The 18,179-nt window shown below is 40.8% G+C and overlaps 3 protein-coding genes across 5 annotated transcripts in view; 1 reads left to right on the top strand and 2 right to left on the bottom strand.

Annotated features, from left to right (window-relative positions):
- Positions 1 to 18,179, top strand: part of LOC120514773 (ICOS ligand-like) — a 134,202-nt gene that overhangs the window by 39,276 nt on the left and 76,747 nt on the right. Inside the window, exon 1 of one of the 3 annotated variants that reach the window (XR_005630522.1) lies at positions 6,813 to 7,062. The exons of the other annotated variants lie outside the window; for them this stretch is intronic. The gene's annotated coding sequence lies outside the window, so the exon portion shown is untranslated. Of the gene's footprint in view, positions 1 to 6,812; positions 7,063 to 18,179 lie in introns of those variants that run through there. 3 annotated transcript variants of the gene reach the window in all.
- LOC120514790 lies at positions 8,589 to 9,725 on the bottom strand. Its single transcript, XM_039735349.1, has one exon. The coding sequence runs from the start codon at positions 9,705 to 9,707 to the stop codon at positions 8,745 to 8,747; it is 963 nt and encodes a 320-aa protein (XP_039591283.1). The 5' UTR covers positions 9,708 to 9,725; the 3' UTR covers positions 8,589 to 8,744.
- On the bottom strand, positions 10,743 to 12,359 carry LOC120514796. The gene has a single exon (XM_039735361.1). The coding sequence runs from the start codon at positions 11,929 to 11,931 to the stop codon at positions 10,972 to 10,974; it is 960 nt and encodes a 319-aa protein (XP_039591295.1). The 5' UTR covers positions 11,932 to 12,359; the 3' UTR covers positions 10,743 to 10,971.

Raw genomic sequence — 18,179 nt, 5'->3', positions numbered from 1 at the left:
CACTACAGATATAATATCTCACAACCTGGGCCACTTTATAAAGCGCGTATTTACATATGATGACAATATCATTTTTAAAGTGAAGTGCAGCAAAATATGTTTGTTAAATTATACACATAAAACTTTAACTTCATTTAAATAATCTATATTCTTCACTGGGAGTGTCGTGAAGGGTAGAATAATTAAACATGTACTACGAAGATATTTCAATGTTCTTTAAACGTTTTGAAGAATCGGCGCTAAGCTTACAGATGGCTTAACATCTATTACAGAGCTGATTGTGTGGCGATCGGTTATTTGGGGAAAGAAAAGCACTGACTGCAGTGACGGCTACGCCAATATATATTGAATATAAAACAGAAAGAGAAAATAACAACACAGCTAAAAACGCAGCGACAAATTTCGACAAAAGATAAATGCTTGTCATGAGCACGAGGCTCATGAAACACATGTTTAATAATGTGCTTTAGCTCCTATCATCATGAAAATGATATCACGTATACATCTCAGTATTTTAGTTATTCAGAGAGCTGTAATATCACAAATGTAATGGACTCTGTGTCCAGTTGGAGGAAGAGAGCCGGTTTAAGAAGCAAGTAGTGATTCACACACATAGATCACATACGAGTAGAAGATCAAATACAAAACAAAGCATTTAACGTGCTACTTTAATTACGATGTGATTTGAGAAACTGGTTAATTAAACGATTTTAAGATGAAGTTTATGATGTTCTACTAAATGACAAAATAAACTACGTGATTAAAGTGGAAATGTCGAGATTGAAGTTGACATTTCGGTGCTTTCCCCACCGTGTGCCTTTTTTCTCTGTACCCTAATAAGCTTTCATATGACACTCAGACAGTGGGCTACGACTCGGCTTTTCACAGCGACTTTGATATGTGACTTCTTTTTTATTTCCGGCACTGTGCGATTTTGTGAACGTGAGCTTTCAAGTTTCTCCAACACGCTATGTCACTCGATCAACTTCCTTTTGTTGATTATACCACGGCTTATTTGAACAAATAGTATGTTTTTCCTTTGCCTCCTCTTGGTATTCGCTGAAATTCTTATATTTTCCCCGTGCTTTTCCCATTGTCTTTTCACAGAAGGCTGCGCTTAAGGGCGATTTATATTGATTTGCATATTCAAATAGGCGTAATTCTGGGAGGAGTTGGGGCGTTACATAATGCGCGTGCACGAGCGTTAGTTTTCACGCTGATCGGGATTTATGTAGCGGAAGAACGTGGAAGTTGGAGTACGCACAGATTCCTGCATCTGGATTTTTCTGTGCGTAAGCACATTTCGGGTTTTGTGCTTACGCCATGTTATAGTGCGAGTACTATGCACGGCGTTATACATGAGGCCCCTGATCTTACTCCAATTGAGCAGGCATTTCACTTGTTGAAGACTAAACTTCGGACAGAAAGGCCCACAAACAAACAGCAACTGAAAGTAAAGGCCTGGCAGAGCATTACAAAGGAGGAAACCCAGCATCTGGGGCCTCATGTATAAACGGTGCGCACGCACAGAAATGTTGCGTAAGAACTTTTCCACGTTCAAATCGAGATGTATAAAACCTACACTTGGCGTAAAGCCATGCACTTTTCCACGGTACCTCATGCCTTGTCGTACGCAAGTTCTCCGCTCGGTTTTGCAAACTGGCGGCACCCAGCGTCAAAGCAATGGTACTGTTCTTGTGTGATTACTCATTATTTTCATGATGCGGCTTTATAAATACACAGAAACTAACCGCATATTATTAGTGTAATGCATCGGATTGTAATTAACTCGTAACAATATAATGGTCCAGGGAACAGCCATAGTATTCCAAATACCATAACTGCTTTAGCATTGTTACTCTCACTTCTTCTTCTTCTTCTTCTTCTTCTTCTTCTTCTTCTTCTTCTTCTTCTTTCAGCTCCTCCCGTTAGGAGTTGCCACAGCGGATCATCTTTTTCCATATTACTCTCACTGCACGGCTCGGAGTATTTATATCACTGTATCTGAGTGTGAATCACAGCACCAGCTGATCGGAAAGAGAATTATCGGTATACAGCTTTAAGGACACGCTGTCTCAGTCACTGCAAAATGTTTTAAAGCCTTTCCTGTACGGACCTCGCGGTTCAGAAACAGTTTAATCCCAAGAACTTTAAATGCACTCAATCAATTGCACCTTGCAGAACGGTTTGTACTTATAAGTACAATCACCCCACTGTAAACTTGCACTACAGTTATAATATCTCACAACCTGGGCCACTTTATAAAGCGCGTATTTACATATGATGACGATATCATTTTTAAGGTGAAATGCAGCAAAATATGTTTGTTAAATTATACACATAAAACTTTAACTTCATTTAAATAATCTATATTCTTCACTGGGAGTGTCTTTAAGGACAGACTAATTAAACATGTACTACGAAGATATTTCAATGTTCTTTAAACGTTTTGAAGAATCGGCGCAAAGCTTACAAATGGCTTAACTTCTATTACAGAGCTGATTGTGTGGCGATCGGTTACTTGGGGAAAGAAAAGCACTGACTGCAGTGACGGCTAAGCCAATATATATTGAATATAAAACAGAAAGAAAATAACAACACAGCTAAAAACGCAGCGACAAATTTCGACAAAAGATAAATGCTTGTCATGAGCACGAGGCTCATGAAACACGTGTTTAATAATGTGCTTTAGCTCCTATCATCATGAAAATGATATCACGTATACATCTCAGTATTTTAGTTATTCAGAGAGCTGTAATATCACGAATGTAATAGACTCTGTGTCCAGTTGGAGGAAGAGAGCCAGTTTAAGAAGCAACTAGTGATTCACACACATAGAGCACATACGAGTAGAAGATCAAATACAAAACAAAGCATTTAACGTGCTACTTTAATTACGATGTAATTTTGAGAAACTGGTTAATTAAACGATTTTAAGATGAAGTTTATAATGTTCTACTAAATGACAAAATAAACTACGTGATTAAAGTGGAAAATTCGAGATTAAAGTTGACATTTCGTGCTTTTTCCCCACTGTGTGCCTTTTTTCTCTGTACCCTAATAAGCTTTCATATGACACTCAGACAGTGGGCTTACAACTCGGCTTTTCACGGCGACTTTGATATGTGACTTCTTTTTTATTTCCGGCACTGTGCGATTTTGTGGATGTGAGATTTTATGTTTCTCCAACACGCTATGTCACTCGATCAACTTCCTTTTGTTGATTATACCACGGTTTATTTGAACAAATAGTATGTTTTTCCTTTGCCTCCACTTGGTATTCGCTGAAATTCTTATATTTTCCCCGTGCTTTTCCCATTGCCTTTTCACAGAAGGCTGCGCTTAAGGGCGATTTATATTGATTTGCATATTCAAATAGGCGTAATTCTGGGAGGATTTGGGGCGTTACAAAATGCGCGTGCACGAGCGTTAGTTTTCACGCTGATCGGGATTTATGTAGCGGAAGAACGTGGAAGTTGGATACGCACAGATTCCTGCATCTGGATTTTTCTGTGCGTAAGCACATTTCGGCTTTTGTGCTTACGCCATGTTATAGTGCGAGTTCTACGCACGGCGTTATACATGAGGTCCCTGGTGATGTCTATGAGTTCAAGACTTCAGACTGGCATTGCCAGCAAAGGATTTTCAACCAAGTATTAGAAATGAACATTTTATTTCCAGTTATTAAATTTGTCCAATTACTTTTGAGCCCCTGAAATGAAGGGATTGTGTTAAAAAATGTTTTAGTTGCCTCACATTTTTATGCAATCGTTTTGTTCAACCCACTGAATTAAAGCCTGTACAGCTATCCTTGCTTTGCTCGAAGTTCGCTCACTGCTTTGTCTTGCGGGACATTAAAGTGTCTATTGTGGGACATCCTGGCTGATTATTACTTTCCTTGTTTTCTGAATTTGTACATAGATTATTATTGTTCTCTTGTGCATTCTTTTTTGCCTTCTTTTCTCTCCAACACTTACGTGTCTCTTTTCAATGTGGTGCTCTTTCTTCTTCGCTTAGTCGTTCACGCGCCATCTAGAACGTATACATTTTTTAAGAGCATGGAGCACATGAAGTGTGTCTGCCAAAAGCATTCCAAAAACTAAGAAGTTAGATGCTGTGAACTTGTTTTAAATTGTTTGTAAGTAGGACATGACGTGCAAAAGTCACCGTCTTGCGGGTCTTGCTTCCTGAAGTTGTAATGTCTAGTCTCGTTTGGTGTCAAAATGTCTCTCTCAAGATATATATATATATATATATATATATATATATATATATATATATATATATATATATATATATATATATATATATATATATATATATATATATATATATATATATATATATATATCACACATGTGCACATGGGAGTCAGAAACAGGGTCTAGCTGCTGTTTATAGACTGATTATGTGCACTAATGCCCTCTCCCATTATTGCAGGGGCTCTTAAGAGTTTCACTTCCTGTTTTCAGCATAAAGACTGCCCTACGATGACGTCACTTCCATCTGATGACCCACCTCTTCCTCCCTCTTCGCTATACTGTATAGTCCCAACGATCCCTAATATATATGACTCAGTTTGAAGAGGTTATTCTCGTTCCTAACTTATGTAATTTGCCTTGCAGCTAAAACTAACAATATATGGGGTGTATCCCCTAAGCCCTTTATCTTGTTCCTTTTGTTTTCTTACAATATATATAGATATAGATATACAGTGCATCCAGAAAGTATTCACAGCGCATCACTTTTTCCTCATTTTGTTATGTTACAGCCTTATTCCAAAATGGATTAAATTTATTTTTTTCCTCAGAATTCTACACGCAACACTCCATAATGGCAACATGAAAAAAAAGTTTACTTGAGATTTTTGCAAATTTATTAAAAATACAAAAACTAAGAAATCACATGTACATACGTATTCACAGCCTTTGCTCAATACTTTGTCGATGCACCTTTGGCAGCAATTCCAGCCTCAAGTCTTTTTGAATATGATGCCACAAGCTTGGCACACCTATCCTTGGCCAGTTTCACCCATTCCTCTTTGCAGCACCTCTCAAGCTCCATCAGGTTGGATGGGAAGCGTCGGTGCACAGCCATTTTAAGATCTCTCCAGAGATGTTCAGTCTGGGCTCTGGCTGGGCCACTCAAGGACATTCACAGAGTTGTCCTGAAGCCACTCCTTTGATATCTTGGCTGTGTGCTTAGGGTCGTTGTCCTGCTGAAAGATGAACCGTCGCCCCAGTCTGAGGTCAAGAGCGCTCTGGAGCAGGTTTTCATCCAGGATGTCTCTGTACATTGATGCAGTAATCTTTCCCTTTATCATGATTAGTCTCCCAGTTCCTGCTGCTGAAAAACATCCCCACAGCGTGATGCTGCCACCACCATGCTTCACTGTAGGGATGGTATTGGCCTGTTGATGAGTGGTGCCTGGTATTCTCCAAACGTGATGCCAAATTTTAATAAATTTGCAAAATTCTCAAGTAAACTTTTTTCACGTTGTCATTATGGGGTGTTGTGTGTAGAATTCTGAGGAAAAAAATGAATTTAATCCATTTCAGAATAAGGCTGTAACATAACAAAATGTGGAAAAAGTGATGCGCTGTGAATACTTTCCTGATGCACTGTATATATATATATATATATATACTGTAAATCTAGATATATAGAGATAGATGGATAGACAGATTGAGAATTTTTTTGGACTTGGGTTGTATTTTATACTGCTTGATAAAACAATGTAAGATGAAACCATGTGGATGACATCTGCATACAGTAGGTTCACTTTTTTGTTGTTTAGTTTTTCAGTGTTCTACTGCCTGGTGTATTGTGACAGACATGCAGTGGGGCTTTGGCCTAGTTGCATCTTTAAGATGGAGATCTGGTGTGTTTGCCCTGTTTTGCTTTGCTTTCATGTCAGCCTTGTGCTTCTTTCTGTGCTTACTATTACAAGACGGAGGGTCCCCAAACCTGCGCCATCTATATCATGCCCAATCCCCCCTTAGCTAATATGCGTGTGACAAATTTAAAAATGGCACAGAGTTTGCGGATAGCAGGTGCGGGAGACAGGAAAAGGAAAATTGACCCTAGAGAAGGGGAGTGGGAAGTTGGGGTCGTGATGTGTGCTGTAAAGAAAAAGTAAATCGTCAAGTTGTCTGTGAGCTGAAGAGCCGAGATCTACTTCAGGCTGTTTTTAAATAAACATCACTTCCCCGTTCTTTTTACCGTCACCAAACTGACCTGTTCAGTTCATTTGCATTTTTGTAAACTGGTCCTCTACTGTTGTCACCTGCTGACGAGACTGTGCTGGTAACGAGTGAGTCGAGATGCGCGATTGTTGTGGCGAAGGTTACCGCGACATTCAAAGGGGCGTGTAATGGATGTTAAGTGCAAGTTTTATTTACTGTCCAGCTAACAGAATCCTAGTTAGTGAGGGTGCTGTCTTCTGAAAAAGGGCACTGTAGAAGAAGTGAAAGGTCCCGTCAATGCATTAAGGGCACGTTGTGAGGTCCACGGGTCAGGATCGTCTGTTCCGAAACCTCTGGTAGATGTGAGATTTGCGATTTAACGCGAAACCATTATTGCATATCTAACTATCCACCCGTCTCCCTAGTAGACGGGAGGCTATACTAGTGTATTTCAGTTGTACTATATAGCGCCTTTCACGTCTGTCCGTTTCTCTGTTGATATATTTATTTGCCAGTTTTCTTAGCACTTGACTATGTAATCATATGTATGCCTTTAGTAAGCCGCTAAACCCACCCAGCATCCAGTTTCGATTCCTTCTGATCACCTGACTTCTCGGATTCTTCGCAGCTGTTCATTTCAATCACACGGAGATTATAACATTTTTAAACGACGCAGGCAGGCCTAAAGTAATCTTTTTTATTTATTTAACTGGCCGTCTTGCTTGTTTCAGAACATTTGACGCTAGACTTTAAGTACATAGTCCGTTAGTAACCGAGCGTTGCGCGCATTACGGTAGAAAACAGGAGCGAGCATGAAGTGTTGGCCACGGCTACGTCACTCCTTCTTTTAAATTACTTCGGACAAAGTCGGGAAGAGGTAAGCTAAAATTTTGAGGACGAACAGCAAGATGTCACGGTATCCAAGCTTTCTTTGTAAACGGGGAGTTTGCTTTTAATTTGTGTGTGTGTGTGAAGTACTAGGTTGTTGTACCGTGTTAGCCATTATGAATGTAGAGAAAAGCCAAGCAAAATGACACCTTTTACTGGCTAACTAAAAAGATTACAATATGCAAGCTTTCGAGGCAACTCAGGCCCCTTCTTCAGGCAAGATGTAATACAGAAACTGGAGTTCCCTGAGTTTATATCCACACACTAGGACAAGAAACAACAATGGTAAATTTTTAAATGAAAACTCTTAAATGTAAAAAATTAATAGGTTCATTCAGGCTAAGATTAATTTAACAGGAGATAGAAGAACAATGTATGGTCAAGATCTTTAGATAAGATAACTGTCCAATAAAGTCCTTTGAAGTTTGTGAAGTTTTTCAAAACAATGCAGATCTGTAGTCAGGTTGTCTGTGTCAGTCTGAGAGATGCAAACAGTCTTCATATCTGGCTATAAAACTCTTGTCTCTGTTCAAGCCATGCTGTAATGTATTAAATTTTAACATGAGCTTAACTTCCCATTCTTTTCTCTCTTGCTGCGTTTTGAAGTTGCCCATAAACACTGTGACTTTAAAGTCCCTCTCACAGTGTCCATGGCTGTTGAAGTGGGCCGCTACAGGAACATCTGTGTTGCCATGTTTAATGTGGAATCTGTGTAAATTCATTCTCTGGCGGAGTGTTTGTCCAGTTTCTCCCACATAGAGTGTAGTGTCAGGACATTTCATGCAGAGAATTAGGTAGACAACATTCGATGATCTGCAGGAAAATGATCCCTTTATGTGATGTTCAAGTCGGGAGTTTGGTATAATTATACGGTCTGTATTGTAGATGTGGGCACACGTTTTACATCTTTTCTGTAGGCAGGGAGATGTGCCATTTTCTGTTGGTTCATTTAGGGAGCTTCGGACAATTAGTTGCTGAAGGTTTGGTGGTTGTCTGTATGCCAGGAGAGGAGGTTCAGGAAATACATTTGTAACAAAGGACCACTTTATCTTTAGTATGTTCAGGACTTATTGTGTTCACTCCGGAGTGTCGATCAGGACACTGGTAAATGATGCAGAGAATTCCACACAGCAGCTTAGATTGAAATTGAACTCATTTATTTGGAGATATACACCTGTACTCGAATAGGTATAGGTGGATTTGTATGTGTGGTCTACAATAAAAAAGAATACATAAAACTTATTGATAAAGTACCCAAAGTCCACTAGATGGCAGTATTACTGAAATTAAGCACTAGCTTACCGGCAGTATAGAATCCAAATCAATAACGCAATCAGTACATGTAAACAACTTTACATCTTAACATATAAAAACATAAAATACAAGTAAAATGCAAACGAACCCACCTCTGGTCATCAACGCACACTTATCTTAACTCGGTACACTGCTGATTCTTACTTATATCAAACAAATGCGGAATTGACTATTGCACTCGTGCACCTTCTTCGCTTTTAACATCCCATAATAGACACTCTCGTGCCTGCTGGGAGGTGCACCTTTTAATGTGATCCGTGTCTCTTTATAATTAATATCTCTCTAACATTGCCACCCCCAAATATGCTATGCATATTTGCTATTTATTTCAAACAGAGAGAAAAAAAAATATTAAACTTATGATTTATTAGTATCAGAGTCCTGATGTTCAATGTCCGGAAGGGGAATAAGACGAGCAACAGGCCTAGTATAGAGTCTATCCTTCACCTTCACCTCTACAGCTCTTACATGACCATCTGGGCTGGGGAAGGTTCTAACAATTCGGCCTATTAACCAAAGTGCTCGAGGAAGCTGAGGATCAACGAGCATGACCACCATTCCTTCTCGTAGGTTTTGAGGCTCCTTATGCCACTTCTGTCTGGCCTGTAAACTGGGTAGATAGTATTTGACAAAACTTGACCAGAATTGTTCAGTAAGCACTTGACTCTGTCTCCATCTCCGCCGCCCCATCAGCTCATTTACGGGATAGACAACCTGTGGTAGAGAACTATCAGGCCGCCCCATCAGCAGGAAATTAGGTGTAACTGGGTCCAAGTCGGCAATGTTTGATGACACATACCCCAGAGGCTTACTGTTCAAGATTCCCTCTATTTCGATGAGAACGGTTTTAAGTACTTCTTCAGACACCGACTGTGAACCTATTGTAGTGTAAAGGGCCTGCTTCACAGACCGAATTTCTCTCTCCCATGCGCCACCAAAATGTGGTGCTCCTGGTGGGTTAAAGCGGAAATTGATTTTTTGCTTTGCAAGCAATTTCTGAAGCTCTGAACTAAGGGTGGAAAATGTTTCTCTTAACTCCCTCTCTCCACCATGGAAATTTGTGCCTTGGTCAGACAGTAGCTCGTAGGGTGTGCCCCTTCGAGCTATGAACCTTCGGAGTGCCATTAGGAAGGAATCTGTGTCAATACTATTGAGAACATCCAAATGCACACATCGGGTAGTGAGACACTTAAAGATAATGCCCCATCTCTTCTCACAACGCCTACCTATCTTAACCTGAAACGGTCCAAAGCAGTCCATGCCAGTGCTGAAAAAGGCAGGCTTTTGAAGCCTCAATCTTGCTAGGGGTAGGTCTGCCATCTTAGGGATAAGGGGCTTTGCCTTCTGTTTACGGCAATCGGTGCAAGTATGTTGAAATTTAGAACTGCTTCTCTGCCTCTTAGGATCCAGACATTTCTCCTTAATTCGCAAACACTCTCGGGACCTGGATGATGAAGTTTGGCATCATATTCTTGAATAATTAATTTAGTTACTGGATGGTGAGGGTCTAAAACAATAGGATGAATTGATAACTGCTCAATCTCTTCAATACGCAATCGCCTCCAACTCGGATAAGCTGACATGATGTGTCAAACTCTGGTGCTAAAGTAAGAAGTCGGCTGGTGGCAGGAACAGGCTTTCCATTCTTCAGCAACATATATTCCTCAGGAAAACTGTCTAACTGTGAATTTTGAAAGATAAGAAATTCTGACATTCGATAGTCTTCAGCGGTAGGACTAGTTTGATCACCCCTTCTTTGAACTACAGCTTCTACTAGTTCCCTCCATGTATGGTATTCCTTAGGGTTAGGAATTAGAGAAGACGTCACCATACTACCACAAAAGACACTCTTCCGTTGCTCTGCTTCAACTTCTGGAACCGTAATATTCGGCCTTACTGGCCATTCTGACTCAGGTTCATAAAGGAATAATGGGCCTTGATTCCATCTGTGTGGTACAGACAATTCAGCTAGTGTTCGACCCCGTGTGATATCATCTGCTGGATTCCTGTTGGAGTCCACATACCTCCAAGAATGGCGATCTGTTAATTCTTGGATTTCGGCTATTCTGGTTCCCACAAATACTTTAAAGCGGCAGGATTCAGACTGAAGCCAGGATAACACAGTTGTGGAATCAGACCACAGAACCACTTGGTTTATTGTTAAAGTAAGCTCATTTTCTAAGAGTTTAGCTACCTGTGCTCCATTTAATGCAGCACACAGCTCTAGTCTTGGTATGGTTTGTCGACGCTTTGGTGCAACTCTAGATCTGGCCATAATGAAGGTAAGATGAATATTACCATCTTTATCTTCGGTTCTTAGGTAAGAAACGGACCCATAAGCTTGTTCCAGGCATCACAGAATATGTGAATCTGTCTGGTAATAGGGAATAAGTCCATATCAACAGGCGTATAACATCTTGGGATACTAATATTATTCAGAGCGTGAAGTTCTCCTTCCCATTCATTCCAGGCTCTTAATAGATCTTCAGGCAACATAGGGTCATCCCAATCTCTTTGTTTATCCCACAATTTCTGGACCAGGACTTTGGCACGTGTGGTGAATGGAAGAATATACCCCAAAGGATCATACTGACTGGCGAGTACTCTGTATATGTGGCATAGTAACCGTTGTCTTCTGCACTGGATGAGACTTGTACTTGAACGTGTCTGAGGAACAATGCCACTTCAAGCCTAAAGTGGATTCTGTGGAATCTGATCGATCCTGAGACAACCAGAGTTCTGTACTGATTGAACGAGCTTCTTGTGGCAGATGTTCTAGTATCTTGGGAAAATTGCTAGTCCATTGACGAAGGTCAAATCCACCATTTAACAAAAGATCTCTTAGTTTGTCTATCAGTTGCTTTGCCCTCTGGGTTGATGGTAGACTCTGCAAATAGTTGTCTACATAGAAGTTCCTTTCAACTAAGGATCGGATCTCATCCCCTGATTCAGTGTTGTCCATTACATGTCGTTGAAGAGCAAAAATGGCACAACAAGGACTACAGGTGGTGCCAAAGGGAAGTACTTGCCATTCATAGATAAGGGGGGAAATGCTACTTTCCAAATTACGCCATACAAAACGGAGAAGAGGTTTATCTGCAGGTAAAAGGCGGATTTGGTGAAACATTCCTTTAATGTCGCTACCTACTGCTACAGGATGTTCCCTAAAACGTAAGAGCACTCCTAATAGGGACGGACTGAGGGCTGGCCCAGGGAGCAGGTATTCATTCAGGCTATGTCCATGATATTTAAAGGAGCAATTGAATACAACCCGGTTCTTACCATTATGCTGAACCAGATGGTGAGGAATAAACCAAGATTCTTCAGAGGAGGTGATTGTTTCTGCTGGTAACTTAACAACATATCCAGCCTCCTCCAATTTTTTAATTTCTTCATTGTATGCAGCTGCCTTTGTAGAGTCCTTTGACAGACGTCTTTCAATGCTTCGTAAACTCGGCATAACAGCTTCTTGGTATGCTTGTAGACAAGGCATATCTTTCTTGCGTAACAGTGGTGTGGCATAGCGGTTTACACCATCTACCATTACCTTTATCGTTTTGCATGCAGTAGATCTATGGCATCTTGATCTTGTTTAGACCTTGTTAGGAGTCTCTCATTTCTGTAAGGTATGATGTCTGTTTGCCAGAGTCTTTCAACATTTCTGAAAAGTTCAGACATTGAAGGGGTGAGGGTAATATGAAGGCATTGCTGTGGTTGCAGGTTCTCCTTAAGTAGTTGCGCTGGACCTTGTAATGTCCACCCTAATCTGGTCTTAACTGCTGCAGGACCCCCTGGTGGTCCAAGGCGCACAGGTGCAATAGGGGTGATCAAGTGTGGATGATCAGCTCCAATCAACAAGAGAGGGAATGCTTTATGAACAGGTTGTAGTGGAAGACCCTTTAAGTGGTTGTATCGTTGCTGTAGGTCTGCTATTGGGTATGAGTGTTCTGCCAGACTCAGTTGATCAGCTGTAAAGGCTCTTGTGATAAGATAATTCTTGTTAGGTTGCAAAACTGAAGCTATTCTGAAGGATACTGAAGCACCATGCAGTGTCTTCACATCTTGTCTAATGGTCCTTAGTATTAGATCCTCTGGTTCTCCCTTCAGACCTAGTTTCTGGGTAGCATCAGATAACAGGATTGTTCTCTCTGATCCATCATCAAGAATAGCATAAGTGTCTAAAACTTCATCTTGGTGTTGTAGATGAACTTTGATTATTATAAGGAGGACGCGGCTGGAGCCTTCGGGTTTATCTAGGTACAGAGTTTCACTTGTAGAACTCACTAAACAAATTTCTTCCTTTGGTGATCTATCGTTTACTTCATGCAGGATTTGAAGATGCTTCCTGTTACAGAGATGACATGGTTTCTTCAGTGTGCACTGAGCAGCTTGATGGGCTCGTCCACACCTCCAGCATCTATTTTTAGTTTTAATCCAGTTGATTATCTGCTCCTTATTAAGCTGTTGAAATTGAGAGCATTGACTCAGGTAATGCTCAGTGCTATCACAGTATGGGCAGAAAACTTTGCTCTTCTCAGGCTTCTTACTTGTAGAATGTGACACGGATGCTGATGATGTCAAAGTAGGTGACACTGAAGACTGCTCTGTGCCATGAAAGATAGTGGTCTGTCGGGTTTTAGCTCCTATATCTTTTCTGTTGTCTGGTCTGTGCATCGCTCGATCCTTGTGTCCTTTGCCTCTGGTTTGGCCTTCATAGTTTTGGCACCAAGATTCAAATTTAAGCCATTTTGCTAGATCCAGAAGGGTATAAATAGTGCCCGGTTGGTAGCACATTTGTCTTCTAAAGGATGATCGCAACTCCGAAGGTAATTTGGTTAGTAAACGAGCGACATGTGAGCCACAATGTAATTCGATATCACCTTCTGGACCTAAAGTTTGGAGTAGGCCCACTAAGGCTTGTATCTGAAGGGCAAACTTTTCAAATCCTGCTGCATCACCAGGTTGAATATCAGGTGAGTCCATAACTGTGGCTATTTTACTCAAAGCTAGGTGATGAGGTTGCCCAAATCTTTCTGTTAATGCTGCCATTGTGTCTGTATAGGGAGTAACCGAGTTCAGAAATGAGTCAGCTATTAGACGTGCCTCTTCTAGCTTCAGATGATCCAACAACACCTGATATTTAAAGAGCTCGGTGGCATCTTCTGGCAGTAGGTTCACCAGAGCTAATCTGAGACGGGCAAACTCACTGGGATCCCTATGACTGAAATGTGGAATTGTTGGTTTTGGACCTCTATACATCATTTCTTGCTTAATAACCCTGTGCTGCTGTCCTGTTTGAGCAGAGTGCAACATTGGAGGATAAGAACAGTGCTGTTCGTGAGGTATTGAATAGGTTTGAGTCAGTTCTCGTGGCTCCGACTTCCGAAGATCTTGATATTGTCTAATAGGAGTATGCAACAAATAACTTGGTTGTGGGGAACAATGGTTTACAGATCCATACATAGAGAAGATTCTTCACATACGTATTGAATGCCTGGGGGTTCTGGAACCATAAGAGCTTGCTGCTCTCCTGATGGTCTATGATGAATGAAGTTTCGGCCCGACTAGGTTCACTGTCATCAAGAGAGGTTTTTCTTGTTTATCTGCCACTTGTCTATGCCTGAGCGGTAGTGGTGGAGTATTTCGATCAAAGTTAAAGGCAATCTTCTCTGCTGATCTAATACGAGTTCTGGGTGCAGGCATGGGGGGAACTTGATCTTGGGTCAGTTGCCTGTGGGTTGAGGGCAGTTGTTGATTTATTTTTAACTGCTCTTGAATGCCTACTTGCATCTCCCATAAGCATCTGATCTCCTCTCTCATGGACTGTGTAGTCTGTCTTAACTGTTGATTCTCAAGTTCAAGGTCGTGAATAACTAAGTTGTATCTCAGTGGTAAGAAATCAGCATCTTCTGTTTGAAGTAAAGGTGTTTTCACATCTTGTACATCCCACCGATCCACTGTAGTGTGCAATCTATTCTCTCCTCCATAGGAACTGTACTGACTGGTAGGAGATGAGGCTGCAAAGTGATTTGTTGACTTCATTGGGATGTAGTATTTATTGGTATACTCTTGATACCTTTCCTTATCAGGTGATGGGTGTGCTGTATGGGCCACAGATGGTAATGGAACTTGACCAGGATACTGAACTTCAAATTCTTTAAGATAGGCTGGTGGACGGGTCAAGCGTCGAGGACGGTTACTGTAGGACTGATACTCTGACATCTTTCTTCCGTTGTAAACACACTTTCCGGCTCGAAGGACCAAATTTTGTAACAAAGGACCACTTTATCTTTAGTATGTTCAGGACTTATTGTGTTCACTCCGGAGTGTCGATCAGGACACTGGTAAATGATGCAGAGAATTCCACACAGCAGCTTAGATTGAAATTGAACTCATTTATTTGGAGATATACACCTGTACTCGAATAGGTATAGGTGGATTTGTATGTGTGGTCTACAATAAAAAAGAATACATAAAACTTATTGATAAAGTACCCAAAGTCCACTAGATGGCAGTATTACTGAAATTAAGCACTAGCTTACCGGCAGTATAGAATCCAAATCAATAACGCAATCAGTACATGTAAACAACTTTACATCTTAACATATAAAAACATAAAATACAAGTAAAATGCAAACGAACCCACCTCTGGTCATCAACGCACACTTATCTTAACTCGGTACACTGCTGATTCTTACTTATATCAAACAAATGCGGAATTGACTATTGCGGCACTCGTGCACCTTCTTCGCTTTTTAACATCCCATAATAGACACTCTCGTGCCTGCTGGGAGGTGCACCTTTTAATGTGATCCGTGTCTCTTTATAATTAATATCTCTCTAACAACATTTTTTAGTGTTAGGTCGTTGTTTAGTATTGGCTGAAGTTCCTTTATAGTTTTTCGAAGTGTTTCAAGATGTGGGTTGTAGGTGACAACAAGGGAATGCAGTTCTTGTTGTCTTTGTTTTTATATTTCAGAAGGTTCTCTCTGGGTATGGCAGTAGCTCTTCGTATTTGAGTGTCTGTTGTTTTGGGGGTATAACCTTGTTTGATGAATTCTTGTCTGAGCTCCTGCAGTTGTTGATCCCGGTCTGTCGGGTCTGAGCAAATACTGATTGTACCGTATTGCTTGGCTAAAAATAATGGAGCCTTATATGTTTGGGGTGAAAGCTATCACTTCTTAGGTAGGTCCGTCTGTCTGTTGGTTTGTGAAAAACAGAAGTTACAAGGGTGTTGTTTTTCAGTTGAACTGTGGTGTCAAGGAAGCTGACTTCTGTTTCTGAGTAATTCAGCTTCAGCTTTATGTTGGGGTGAAAAGAATTGTATTAATTATGAAAATGGAGGAGGTCCTTCTCACTGGCAGTCCAGATTATGAAGATGTCATCTATGTAACGGAGATATAACATTGGTTTTAAGATGCACATTGACAAGAAATCTTCCTCCAATTTTGCCATAAATAGGTTTGCATAGTGAGGTGCAAACCGACAGCCCATTGCAGTCCCCATTTGTTGCAAGTAGCAATCTTGTCCAAAAGAGAATAGATTATGTGTCAGAGTGAATTTTATCATTTCTATTACTGACTTTGTGGGTAAATCATGTTGTCCGAGGTACGTTTCACATGCCAGTATGCCATCATCATGGGGGATGTTTGTATACAGGGCCTCAACATCCATTGTGGCCAGTAAGGTTCCCTCAGGTAAGGGGCCCAAAGCAGACAGTTTTTTTAAGAAGTCAGTGGTGTCCTGGATGTAGCTGGTTGTGTTGCGGGCGAGAGGCTTAAGAATGTGTTCCACCCAACCTGAAACCTTTTCTGTCAGGGAGCCAATTCCTGAGATGATGGGCCTTCCTGGGTTCCCTTCTTTGTGGATTTTAGGAAGCATGTAGAAGTAACCCATTTTGGGGTTCTCAGGAATTAAACTGTTTACCTGATCCCTGATGTCAAGAGGAAAGCTACTTACTATCTTTTTTAGTTCCTTTTTTAGAGATCTGTTGGGTCTTCTTGCAGTTTATAATAATGCATAGTATTCGACAATTGTCTTTGTGCCTCCTGTATATAGTCTGATGTGTTCATGTGTGTGTGTGTGTGAGAGTGTGTGTGTGAGAGAGATAGATATGTTTTCTTTTCGGGCGGACTGGCTCTAAAAAGATTGGGGTGTCAGGTGGGCGGGCGTTCTATGCATGTGAAATTTACGGTCAATGTTCTTACATTCAAGGGCGGCACGGTGGCGCAGTGGTAGCGCTGCTGCCCGGGTCCTCCCTGCGTGGAGTTTGCATGTTCTCCTGGTGTGTGCATGGGTTTCCACCTGGTGCTCCGGTTTCCTCCCACAGTCCAAAGACATGCAGGTTAGGTGCATTGGCGATTCTAAATTATCCACATGCCCTGCGGTGGGTTGGCGCCATGCCTGGGTTTTTTTGTCCTGCCTTACACCCAGTGCTGGCTGGGATTGGCTCCAGTAGACCCCCGTGACCCTGTAGTTAGGATATAGTGGGAAGGTAAATGACTTACTGTTCTTACATTCACGTTTGCGGAAGTGATGATTTGATTGCTAATAATTTATTCTTATTATATGTGATTTTTTTGTTTGTTCACAAATTATTTGTATGTTTTGTATTCCTTTTAGAGAGCACCCCAGTTCTTATTAATAAAGGGTATTTTAAAGAGATTCATTGTATTAGATTGTTAAGGTTTTCAAATGGCGCAGACTGAAAGTGGCTCCAACCAGTGATTAAGAAAGATGGTGGCAGTGAATGATATTGTGGGACAGTGTAGGGCGTCTACTCCTATTGGGCAATTCCAGCTTTAACATTGCTTTAAATTAAATTAGAAGCGATGCATGTGTCACTTTGTAGTGCAGGTTCAATGCAAACAACTGGCACTTAAAAGAAAATGAAAGCATCTGTACTGTGTAACAGGACCAGCCCTGAGACTGGCAATGTACTACAATTAAATGGACGTTCAGGAGGAATGCTATAAATTTTACTGAATCGTCATTTAAACAACGAAACATTTGAAGCAGGTGGGTCAGAAATTGTGGCTTCTAAGCATTTGTCACTCACCATCCTTGTTATCAAGTCGAGTTTTAATAGTCCCTAAAGTTCTATTCTCCACCACACTACTTGGTCCCTTATTCCATGTTTCTGTGTGAAGAAAAACGTCCTAATGTTTGTGCAAAATTTACCCTTAACAAGTTTCAAACTGTGTCCCCATGTTCATTTTAAAATAACAGTCTTGATCCACTGGACTAATTCCTTTCATCATTTTTAACAGTTCAATCAGGTCTCCTCTTAATCTTCTTTTGCTTAAACTGTAAAGGCTCAGCTCTTTTAATCTTTCCTCATAACTCATCTCCTGTAGCCCTGGATCAGCCTAGTCGCTCTTCTCTGGACCTTTCTAGCTGCTATCTCCTTTTGTAGCCTGGAGACCAAAACTGCACACAGGACTCCAGATGAGGCCTCACCAGTGTGTTATAAAGGTTGAGCAGAACCTCCTGTGACTTGTACTCACACATCAAGGCTATATAACCTGATATTCTGTTAGCCTTCTTAATGGCTTCTGAACACTGTCAGGATGTCAATAGCTTAGAGTCCACTATGACTCCTAAATCCTTTCATTAAGGTGGACTCTCGGATTTTACACCTCCCATTGTGTATTCATTAGTATTAGTATTACCCCATTTAGCTACTTAACAATATTCTGTTGAATTTTGTAACATGATCATATTTCATTATTCTTTAACTTAAGTTACTTATCATTCACTATTACAAAATTAACTCATTATCTCATTATTTGT

This window comes from Polypterus senegalus, chromosome 1 (assembly GCF_016835505.1).
Source record: "Polypterus senegalus isolate Bchr_013 chromosome 1, ASM1683550v1, whole genome shotgun sequence".
Classification (NCBI taxonomy): Eukaryota; Metazoa; Chordata; class Cladistia; order Polypteriformes; family Polypteridae; genus Polypterus; species Polypterus senegalus.
Note: the sequence above shows the minus strand (reverse complement) of the source record. Positions and strands in the feature narration are given on the sequence as shown.